The 12,511-nt window shown below is 37.3% G+C and overlaps 3 protein-coding genes across 3 annotated transcripts; 2 read left to right on the top strand and 1 right to left on the bottom strand.

Moving 5' to 3' along the window:
• The first annotated feature begins 328 nt into the window (after window positions 1–328).
• LOC106385899 lies at window positions 329–1,410 on the top strand. The gene has a single exon (XM_013825801.3). The coding sequence runs from the start codon at window positions 447–449 to the stop codon at window positions 1,188–1,190; it is 744 nt and encodes a 247-aa protein (XP_013681255.2). The 5' UTR covers window positions 329–446; the 3' UTR covers window positions 1,191–1,410.
• Window positions 1,411–2,760: 1,350 nt separating this feature from the next.
• Window positions 2,761–3,804, top strand: LOC106384469. Its single transcript, XM_013824430.1, has 3 exons — window positions 2,761–2,852; window positions 2,910–3,111; window positions 3,289–3,804. Exons 1-3 carry the CDS (start codon window positions 2,761–2,763, stop codon window positions 3,802–3,804), a joined length of 810 nt encoding a protein of 269 aa, XP_013679884.1.
• A 3,093-nt stretch (window positions 3,805–6,897) lies between these two features.
• Window positions 6,898–9,589, bottom strand: LOC125580750. Its single transcript, XM_048745808.1, has one exon. It carries the CDS (start codon window positions 8,973–8,975, stop codon window positions 8,295–8,297), a length of 681 nt encoding a protein of 226 aa, XP_048601765.1. The 5' UTR covers window positions 8,976–9,589; the 3' UTR covers window positions 6,898–8,294.
• Between the last annotated feature and the right edge of the window lie 2,922 nt (window positions 9,590–12,511).

Here is a 12,511-nt window from a genome sequence, read left to right on the forward strand (position 1 = left end):
CATGACACGTAGCTACTGCGGTCGTGAACTCATTAAAGTGATTGTGCTAAACTGCTAATAACTTGAAATCATCGACACTTATATAACTCAGTAGGACTCAGATCAAGTTCAATCACCGGTCTTATTGTCAACTATCTGTAAAGTTAACAAGACTTTATTAACGTAATTATATTCGAGAGTCAAGAAATTGAAATATGCATGGCGCTTATTCACCACTACTATTGAGTTATTATGAAAATTAAAGCTACTTTAGGGTAGTTGTTATTATTTTTTTCACTCACATCAATTTATCAACTGTCCCAAAAATTTTAACAATAAATACTCTTTCACGTGCTCTAGCTTCACAATAATGAATCATCCCTCTGCTGTCATCTCACAACCAAAAGAGTAGTACTACTCTCCATCTCCGATCAAACGATATCGTGTTCTCTCACCCTCTCTCTCACATGGGTTGCTGCGTTAGCTCCGGCACCGCTGATCGGACCAACGAGAACGTGTCCGACAAGAACACAACCATTGGCGAAGAAGAAACGGTCGTCAAAGAAGTCTTGTCAGAGACAGCATTTCACACTACTTCCTCTAGTGTCCAAAACTCAGTCATGGATGATCCGGTGAAAAGGAAGATCCGGGGAAGAGAGGAGGAAAAACTGAAAGTTGCTCCGGATTCGTGTATGACCCGACCCGACTCGAATGACCCGGAAGAAGGATCAGAGGTTTCCGAGATATGTAGCTTGAGCTTGAGTGAGAGTGTTTCTTCGACGGCTGTGATGAATGGGTACGGTGAGGAAGAAGTGAAGCAGAGGAAATCTCAGAGATCTCCGGCTAAAACTCGGACTCGGGTCACGGGTAATAATTATCCGACCCGAAGAACCGATCAGTCTCCTCATAAGAGAAACAACGGAGTGTGTAATAGTAATACTGGAGCGAGAGTCGGGTCGGGTATGAGAGACCCGGGTGAGAGATCCGGAAGAAGGTCGAGATCGCCGGCGGCGAATAGATCCGTGATGGATTCGGATCAGAGTCGGGTGGGTGGGGCAAGGACTCGTAAGAATGGTCAGTCTCCGGGTCGGGTTAGGTTAGATCCGAATAAAAACACGTCGGATCAGCAACCATATCAAAACCACGGTTATACCACCGAAGAGTTGTTAGAGAACCCACTTGTTTCATTAGAGTGTTTCATATTTCTCTGAAGAAAAAATGATATTTCGAGAAAGACGTTTTTCTTTTAAAAAAAAAACATTTGAAGCTGGACTGTGTAAAACCATCTCTAATGGTTGATTTCATTTTTATCTTCAAATGTTTACTTTCTTCAGAATGAAAAAAGAAAAAAGCACATTCACTCCAATGGTTTGCTTCATTTCTTCTTTGTAAAAGGAATATTCCAAATATATTTCATCTTCACTTACAATCTTCTAGTTTCTCATCTTTATGTTATAAATCATTAAGTGGATGATCCATAACCAAGACCGAGTCAAGGCCCAACCGTGGGAGAGAGAGAGCCGGCCAAGTTCCCAGTCGGCCAAGACTACAACTTTCCTTTTCTATGTTTAGTAGTTTTCCTATTTCCTTTTAGATTAGGTTTTGGATAATTTCCTTTTTACTTATACTTTGTAATCCTTATAAAAGGAACTTCTTTTGTTCATTAATAAGATAGATCGAATTCCCATTCTTTTACAACACGTTATCAGCACGATAGACTCCAAAACCCTGAGACAAAAATCGAAACCTAAAAACCTAAAACCCTAAGCCGGCGGCAACGATCCTAGACGACCACTGTCTCGTCTCAACTCCGATCAAGCTCAGCTTCAGACGTTTCCTGTTGGTGTCCAACGTCCTCAGCTTCAACTCAGCTTGCGTCCAGTTCAGATCACAATCCCGTCCAGACGCAACTCCATCCGCGACAAGCAACAGCTCGCGATCGTCCTCGGCACCACGACCCGATAGGAGCCGTCCCGCGTCCGTTCGTCTCAGCTCGTCTCTGATCTTTGGTGGTCCGGTTCAGACCTACAAAACAAAGGTACATACTTAATCTGAGAACATAATGATCAAACCTAAAACCCCCAATCCATTATTATGGAATTTCATGTTCTTGATCAAAACCCTAAAACCTACAATCAAAAATCGACAATCTCATAACTAGATATAGAAATCGATTCCTTAGAACAAATTGATTGCTGTTATTGATTGTTCCTGATCAGAATTTAAGAAACCCTAATTCTAGAATCGAAACCCTAAACCTAAAGGATTGAATCCGATTTTGATTGTTCTTGATTGAGTGTTTGATGATCTGAGGTTTTAGGATTGATAGATTGCTTGAATAATCTAAATCGAATTTAAACCCTAGAGGCCTTGAAACCTTGAAATCATACTGATTGAAACCAGCAGCCTTATTGTTTAAATTGAAACCCTAAATTCATAAATTGAATTTAATAGAAATAAAATTACTAAGATTGTTTGCATTACATCTAAATCTGAATTGAATTGCATTCGTATTATTTAAAATCGACCAGCATATAGAACATACGAATCCGAATTTGATCACATTGATAAAAGCATATAGCCGTGTGGCCTTAGTCTCTCTATCAAATGTAGAATCATGAATTAGGATTGTTCGCACCATGGTCAAGTAGATTTACATAGCCGATCCTATTGTTTGATTACATGGCCGCATAAAGCATGCTTGTAGCCGATTTCTTTTGAAAGGCTTATGGTCGAATGATCACATTGTGAATCTGAATTTTAAATGACAATGTGATCCAGATGTCGAAAATCTCAAATCTAGACTACGCAGCTCTTAATCTCTCAGGAGATAACTACTTACAGTGGGCGCTAGATACAAAGATCAACCTGAGGTAAAAGGGACTCGGTGATACTATCGTCGAGGGAAACAATGAGAGTGATAAAAACAGATACAGGGCGATTAGTATTATACGCCATCACCTCATGGAAGGTTTAAAGGATCAGTACTTAACAATGGAAAATCCACTAGACCTTGGGACTGCTTTACAGCGTAGATATGATCACCAGAAAACGGTGCTACTTCCAAAGGCTAGATATGAGTGGAAGAATCTCAGATTCATGGACTATAAGTCAGTGGATGAATACAATTCTGTATTATTCAAAATAGTCTCAATGATGAGATTGTGTGGTGAAGAAGTAACCGAGAAAGAGTTACTTGATAAGATCTTCTCTACATTCCATTCAACGAATGTGTTGCTGCAGCAGCAGTATAGAGAGAGAGGATTCGCCACATATACTGATCTGATCTCGTGCCTACTTTTGGCCGAGGCTAATAATGAACTCCTGATGAAGAACAGTGAGATGAGACCTCCAGGTTCAGCACCATTACCAGAAGCTCACAAAGCTGAACATGAAAAGAAAGATCCCAAAGGAAGCAACCACGTCTATAATGAGAGAAGAACACACGGTAGAGGCCGTGGTGGGTACAAGGGACGTGGTGGCCGTGACAATCATGCATATGGCCGTGAAAATTATGCTTATGGTCGTGGATATGGAAACCACAATAACCGTGGTCGTGGTTCCAACCATGGCCGTGGAAGAGCCAATTTTGGCCGCGGTCGAGGCGGTATATCCAAGCCGTCTTACTTGACCAAATCCGTTTGTCACAGGTGTGGTGCGAGTAGAACTCCTAAACATCTATGTGAACTCTATCAAGAGAGTCTTAAGAACAAGAACCCAGAAGCTCATATGGTTCACGACAATGGGTATGATGCTGATGATGATTTCGACCATGAAAAGGATGATCCAATGGATCATGAGACATCAGATTGTCTTAAAGACTAAATTCGACTTTTACTTTTGATTGTTCTTTGACTGCTTTGGTGTTTTTTATTTTTTGTTTGAATTTATAATATGAAAGCTTTAAAACTTTATAAAGTCTATGAGATTAGAAATCTTCTTATATAGAATAAATGAGATGAGTATACTCGTGGTGGATAGTGGCTCAAGTCACGCAATTCTTATAGACAAAAGATACTTCGTTAATCTCATAATGCAAAGTGCAAACATACACACTATTGCGGGTGTGGCCGGCCTGATTGAGGGTCACGGCCAGGCTTATATATTGATGCCTAAAGGCACTCGTCTAGAGATTAAAAATGCCTTTTATTCCCCTAGCTCTAAAAGGAGCCTATTGAGTTTCAAGGATATAAGATTGAACGGTTTCCACCTTGAAACATGGGAAGAAGGAAATAAAGAATTCCTTAACATATTTTCGATCACCCAAGGCAATAAGACGGTCCTAGAGACCGTTCCCGCAATAGATACTGGTCTATACAATGCAAAGATCAGTATGATCGAGGCTAATGCCTGCGACAATTTCACTCTATGGCATGACCGGCTTGGCCATCCCGGTACTAGTATGATGCGAAAACTGATAATGAATTCACAAGGGCACACATTTAAAGGAGTTGTCCCATACAATCTCACATGTGCAGCATGTGCACAAGGGAAACTCATAACTAGGCCATCACCAGCCAAAGTTAATAAGGAAATCATAAATTTTCTGGAAAGGATTCAGGGAGATATATGTGGACCAATACACCCACCTAGTGGGACGTCTCGATATTTCATGGTCCTGATTGATGCATCGACCAGATGGTCGCATGTTTGCCTACTATCCACACGAAACATGGCATTTGCACGTCTGCTTGCTCAGATTATAAGACTGAGAGCACATTTTCCAGATTTTCCTTTAAAGACTATACGTCTAGACAATGCTGGTGAGTTTACGTCCCAGGCGTTTAATGAGTATTGTATGTCCATGGGGGTAAGTGTAGAACACTCTGTGGCACATGTACATACACAGAACGGCTTGGCCGAATCCTTCATTAAACGTATCCAGCTGATAGCCGGCCATTACTCATGAGGTCTCAACTCCCGGTATCAGCGTGGGGACATGCAGTATTACTTGCAGCAGAACTGATTCGCATCAGGCCATCTAGTGAGCATAGATATTCGCCATCCCAGTTACTAACGAGTCATGAGCCAGACGTGTCCCACATCAAAATATTCGGATGTGCCGTCTACGTTCCAATTGCTCCACCACAGAGAACTAAAATGGGACCACAAAGGAGGATGGAAATATACGTTGGATATGACTTCCCAACCATTATAAAGTATCTTGAGCCAACAACCGGTGATTTGCTTAAGGCCAGATACGCAGACTTACAGTTTGATGAGTCCGCATATCCGACCTTAGGGGGAGATAACAGCCGGTTGAGCAAAGAAATAGAATGGTCTCGACCATCAATATCTTGGCAAGATCCTCGGACTAAAGAATGTGATATGGAAGTCCAAAAGATTATATATCTTCAAAAGCTAGCTAATCAACTTCCAGATACATTTCCTGACCCAAATCGAGTGACAAAGTGATATATACCGGTTTGTAATGCACCTATACATATAGACGTCCAGAATGGACAAGGTCAAGTGGCTACAGAGTCTAAACAACGTCTCGAACATGGTAGACCTATTGGTTCCAAAGATAAACAGCCTCGGAAGTCCAAGAGAGGTGCTGGATCCGAGAGCATCAAGGAAACTGTCCAGGACATTGATGGACCGGCCGAGCCGACCAGAATGGTCGAGCCAAGTGGGCCGGCCACACCAACTGATCCGACCGTTCCCAATGATGGGGTTCGGGACGCCAAACTTCATGGGACACCAGGGCCGGACAATCAAGAGATCTCTATAAACTATATAATGTCTGGAACGAAATGGAACAGAAAAGATATCGACGTCGATGATATATTTGCATATAAAGTAGCACTTGAGATCATGGAAATAGATGAGGATCTAGAACCCACGTCCATATATGAATGCATGCAAAGATCAGATTGGATCAAATGGAAAGAAGCTATAAACGTGGAGTTAGAATCATTAAGGAAAAGAGGCATTTTTGGCCCTATAACCGTGACACCAAGAGATGTCAAACCAGTGGGATACAAATGGGTCTTTGTGAGGAAAAGAAATGAGAAAGGAGAAGTAGTGAGATATAAAGCACGGCTTGTTGCACAAGGATTCTCACAGAGACCAGGATTAGATTATGAGGAGACTTACTCCCCTGTGGTGGACGCAACTACATTGCGATTTTTAATCAGTCTGGCCGTAAAAGAAAAACTTGATTTACGCCTAATGGTTGTAGTGACTGCATATTTATATGGTCCACTGGATAATAAAATCTATATGAGAGTTACAGAGGGTATTGAGCTCAAAGATAAGAAAGGTTCTCGAGAACAACATTGTATTAAGCTGAATAAAGCCTTATATGGTTTGAAACAATCAGGTCGAATGTGGTACAATAGATTATCAGAGTACCTAGTGAAAGAGGGTTATAAGAACGATCCAATAAGTCCATGTATTTTTATAAATAAATTCGACAACAAGGGCTTTGTAATCATGTCGGTTTATGTGGACGACCTGAACATAATAGGAACCCCTGTAGAGATTTCCCAAACAGTCGAATGTCTAAAGAGAGAATTCGAAATGAAAGACTTAGGAAAAACTAAGTTCTGTTTGAGACTGCAACTTGAGTATGTGAACAATAGAATCCTTGTTCATCAGTTGGCATATACAGAAAAGATACTCAAAAAGTTTAATATGGACCAGGCTCATCCGTTTTTGAGTCCTATGGTCGTGAGGTCCTTAGACCTAGAGAAGGGTCCATTCGGACCAAAGAAGCCGGACGAGGAAGTGCTCGGGCCGGAAGTGCCTTACTTAAGTGCCATTGGAGCTTTAATGTACTTAGCTAGCCACACTAGACCAGACATTTCTTTTGCCGTGAATCTATTATCAAGATTTAGCTCTTGTCCAAGTCAAAGGCACTGGAATGGAATAAAACACTTGTTCAGATATCTGAAAGGAACAAAGGATCTCGGTTTGTTCTATACCGACCGGCCAGGAGAGAGCTTGGTAGGATATGCAGATGATGGGTACTTATCTGATCCACATAATGCTAGATCTCAAACAGGATATGTTTTTATATATGGTGGGGCTGCAGTATGTTGGCGGTCCACAAAACAATCCTTAGTGGCCACATCGTCCAATCATGCCGCGATCATAGCAATGTATGAAGCAAGCCGTGAGCTTGTGTGGTTGAGGAACATGACCGGCCACATCCGTGTAGAGAGTGGTTTGGCCGTGGGACAAGAAGAACCAACGATCATCTATGAGGACAATGCAGCCTGCATAGCTTAGCTCAAAGATGGATACATCAAGGGAGATAGAACGAAGCATATCTTACCCAAATTCTTCTTCACCTACGATCTGCAGAAGGCAAAGGAAGTTCGAGTGGTTCAAGTTCGGTCCAGTGACAATTCAGCCGATCTCTTCACCAAGTCTCTGCCAATCTCAACGTTCAAGAAACTTGTTCATCAGATAGGAATGCGCCAGCTGAAGAATCTTCGGTGATGCATTCATCAGGGGGAGTTTCATGCGTTGTACTCTTTTTCCTATCTACGGTTTCCATTTTTCCCACGTTGGGTTTTTGGTTTTCCTAGAAGGTTTTAATGAGGCAACATTGTGCATGATACAAACCCATATGGTTATGGCATCCAAGGGGGAGTGTTATAAATCATTAAGTGGATGGCCCATAACCAAGACCGAGTCAAGGCCCAACCGTGGGAGAGAGAGAGAGCCGGCCAAGTTCCCAGTCGGCCAAGACTACAACTTTCCTTTTCTATGTTTAGTAGTTTTCCTATTTCCTGTTGGATTAGGTTTTGGATAATTTCTTTTTAACTTATACTTTGTAATCCTTATAAAAGGAACCTCTATTGTTCATTAATAAGATAGATCGAATTCCCATTCTTTTACAACACTTTACTAATTTTACTCAACTATTTTTTTTTACATAATCCAACATGTTCAACATTATCTTATAATAAAATTATTACACCAAACACAAATAAATAAATAAAAACATTAGATTTTATAAAGCAGTACCAAACATATGTTTTTTCCACAAGTGATCAATTAAATCGTTTCGAAGTGCGAAATAAGCTTCTTGATATTTAATTCTTCTAAATCGATCAAGAAATTCTTGAAAACAAATATTCTCATGTTCTTCGATATCAACCTCTGTAGGTGAAGCTTCTCTGGCAACGTCAATTGGTGCATTGAGATCACGCTCATCCTCAATTATCATGTTATGAAGAATTATACAAGTGGTCATGATATCATGTATCACTTCTCTATTCCAAAAACGAACCGGTCCTTTCACAATTGCAAAGCGTGATTGGAGAACATGCTTCTTGTTGCGTAGCAAAATATTGCTTTTTTTAACCTCTTGTCTCGTGAATAGTTTGGACTATGGTAGACCATTTTGGATATATTCCATCAGCCAAATAATACCCCATATTATATTCATTTCCTTGAATAATATAATGAGCATGAGGTGCAATACCTTGAGCGAGATTGGAGAAAAGATAGGAGGGTTCCAACACATTGATATCGTTATTGCTGCCAGGCATCCCAAAATATGCATGCCATATCCAAAGATCATAATCCGCAACAGCTTCAAGAATTATAGTTGGTGATCCACTACGACCTGAATATTGTCCCCAAGCGGTAGGACAATTTTTCCACTTCCAATGCATGCAATATAAGCTTCCTAACATTCCCGGAAAACCTCGTAGTTCACCAATATACAAAAGTCTTGAAACATCGGCATGTGTTGGTGATCGTAAGTACTCCTCTGAGAATATCTCCACTATAGCTCGACAAAATCTTTTCATGCTTTTGATTGCTGTTGATTCGCCAATTTTTATGTATTCGTCTGTTGTATCAGCTGGTAAACCATAAGCTAGCATCCGAAAGACGACAGTTATTTTTTGAAGAGATGGTAAACCAAGTCTACCGATTATATCCCTTCGTTGTTTGATGTAGTTGTCATGATTTTCAACCGCATCAACGATACAAAGAAATAAAGGACGAGACATACGATATCTCCTACGAAACATGGCATCATTGTAAGTTGGGTTCTCCAAGAAGTAGTCGTTGAACAATCTACAATGTGCGCTTTCTCGATCGCAGGGGATAAAAGAACGTCCAGAAACTGAACGTCCATGAATCACCTGGCTGCTGTGTTGATTACGAAGGTATTATATTATCACATTGTTATTTGCGATAGCATGTTGTATCATCAATTCTTCTTGGTAGAGATTATTGATCATCTCTACATTTCATCATCATTTGAAGATGATGAAGAACCATCCAAATGGAATGAATTTGTGAAATTACAATTCATTTTAAGATAGAAAATTTAGAGTGTGCGAAGTTAAAACTGATTTCTACTAGTATATATAAAACTTTCCGGAATCGCTTTTTCTTTGTATTATTATTTGTCTCGTGAAACTTTGGGTAATGTAAAAATTTGGAATCACTTTTCATTGAATTATCAAATCATGTCATATTATATTGAAAAATGTGAGAATCTTTGAATCAAATTTTCATTACATTATCAAATCATGTCATAGTAAAATAAAATATGTGAGAATCTTTGAATAACTTTATCATTGCATTATCAAATCATGCCATAGTAAATTGAAAAATGTGAGAATCTTTGAACCACTTTTTCTTTGTATTATCACATCATGTAATAATATATAAAAAATGTGAGATTCCTTGAATACTTTTTCATTGTATTATCAAATCATGTTATGCTCAATTGAGCAATATGAGAGTCTTTATTATTATGTATAAATTACGTGGTATGCTCTACATTTTCATTCACAACTTTGAATCATTCTATTCTCTTTCTTTCATACACAACTTATTTTAGATTTTTACAAAATGCCGTTACGTTCAGCAGGATATACTCAAGAAGAAGATAAGTTCTTATGCCAAGTCTATATGGAAATATCCCAAGATCCAATTACAGGTGTTTATCAAACATCCGATCAGTTCTGGTCTCGTGTGGCATATGCTTACGAGGCATGGGAAAAATGCAAGTTGGAATGAACGTACAAAAAAATCCATTCATTGTCGAATTCAAACTATTGAAAAAGCAACAAAGAAATTGCATGCATGTCTCAAACAATGTGAAAGCAGACGTCCAAGTGGTGCTTCAAATGATGATATTGTAAGTGTTTTATGATTACTGTAATATATATTTTACTTATTTTGTACTGATGTCTTTTTATTTTAAATTGGAATGCAGTTTGAGCAAGCTAAATTAATGTTTGTGGATGATCCAAAATACAATGGAGGTTGGAAATTCGATTATGTGTGGAATAATATCAAGAATTTAGAAAAGTTTAATGACACATATGCTAAAAAAGTGTCAAATTCTTGTGGTTTCGGAGATACAAATTCAGCCTCTGATTCTGCTACACAGGAATCTCCAGGTTTGTCCTCATTTTCTTTGAATTTAGATGACGAAGAAGATATTATTGGTGGATCTTCATCTAAAAGGCCAATAGAAGTAAAGAAGTCTAAACTTAAAAGAAAAAAAAGATGATCAAACATCACTTGTTATTAACACTTTGGAAGAAGGAAATAAACAACTCTTGGAACAGTTAAAGAAGACAAGCACACAAAGAGAACATCATTTAGAGATTCAAAGTAGGAATTATGCTTTGATAAAACAAAAAGAAGAAAACAAAATTTTATTTTGTGATGTGAATTCCATACAAGATCCTAAAGTTCGTGCATACATTCAATCCGAACAAACTCGAATTTTGTTGGAAAGGAGTGAAGAACAACAAGCTCAACAACCTCTTCAAACATCTACTTCATTTGGAAAATATTTTAATGATCTTAGTGGTTCTGTTAATGATTTACCAGATTATTAAGTGTTAGTTTATGTTGTATTAATAAGTTTATATGTTTAGTTTGGTGTTATTAATTATGTATTTGACTTTTTATATTAATTACGTAATTTTATTTTATTTATTAGTATAAGTTTTAAGTATATTTAATATTTTAAATTAGTATGATGAAAATAACAACTGGAATTAGAAATTAATTGGATTATATTAAAGCATATAGTTTATTTTGGCAAAAGTTAAGAATAAATAAAAGTTAAAGACCAATTTACAATTAGAAAAATCATCTTAAAAAAATGAAGATATGTACAATAGAACTTCAAATTTGAAGTAATACTGTTCACTTCTTCATTTTGAAGCAAGAAATGGAGTGGGGTTAGAGCAAAACTTTCTTTAAAATGAAGCAAAAAGTAGAAAATGAAGTGGGGTTGGAGATGGTCTAATTCGTAATGCCACTTACCTTATCTCTGTAATTCATTTTTAATATTACAAATAAATATCCCAAAAAATAATCTCTGTAATTCATTTGTGTGTTTTATTTTTTGTGGAAAATTGTAATTTTGGTATACTGATGTCAGGAAAATTAAGATTATATAGAAAAACGGTTTTCTTTTTTCTTCTGTTCGCTTGTTATATCTTTGGATAATTATGGTTGTAATGATATTTTATGAAAATATACTATTTTGTTTTGTTTTAATGCTAAATTGATGCAAAAAATGTTTTTATTATTTTATCCTGAAAAGATTTATTCGTACTTTCCTAACTAGTTTAAATAACAGACTAAGTTTTACCAAACAAGATTTGTAGCCAGTATTTTAAGAAAATCTCCAATGATATTCTATTTTTCACTTTAAAATATACTTTATAATTCACACATAAATAGAATATAGACTAAATATGTTTTAGTGGTACTTTATTTTTAATTCTGTAATATATTAAAAAATGAGTTTACTATATAAATACAATAGTTTATTTATTTTTGTTTATCACTCTATTTTTTTCTTTAAAATATTGTATCATTAGAGTATAAGTCAGTTCTATTATCTATTTATTCTATTTAAAAAAATTGAGTAATTGGAAATAGTCTAAGTGATATCAGACAAATTACGTATCGACTTATCTATTTTAGAGTTTCGCTGTGCGTTTTGCCTCTCTATCTCGATGTGGATTTCTCTCCCTCTCTAGATTAATCACCGATTTAGAAATTACATTGAAAAAGTTCTTTTAAACGGTAGCATTATTTTACCAAGTTGAAATTTATAATTCTATTTGGATTTTCATTTAGGTCACAAGCAGTGAAAGTGTAATACTTTTCCTGTGGCAAGAAAGTGTAATCCCTTTTACACAAGTTTGAAAGTTTATAGATTTTTTTATCAGAAGAGGAAAAAATATTAAGAAAAATTATTCTAGTCATTATTCATTCAAAACTCAGAAGCCACTTTTCTACATATAAACGTTGCTTTTTATATTACCTTTTTCTTTAAAGAACATGATTTCAATCTAAAGGTTTTGAATTTTACATTCCATTTTTTTTTTCTTTTTGACATCGAACGGCTGTTCTACCAATCAAACCAGAGGTGGTATGGAAATCCAGACCTGAATAGAACAAACAATAAAAACTAAACTCTTGTAAAATGCTCGCGCAGTCCTGGGTAGGAAGTCAACTTTCCTATTTTGTGCCCTTGGAACGTGAATGATCTTGAAGTCTTGGAAGCGTTCTTGAAGAAATG

Source organism: Brassica napus, chromosome C1 (assembly GCF_020379485.1).
Source record: "Brassica napus cultivar Da-Ae chromosome C1, Da-Ae, whole genome shotgun sequence".
Lineage (NCBI taxonomy): Eukaryota > Viridiplantae > Streptophyta > Magnoliopsida > Brassicales > Brassicaceae > Brassica > Brassica napus.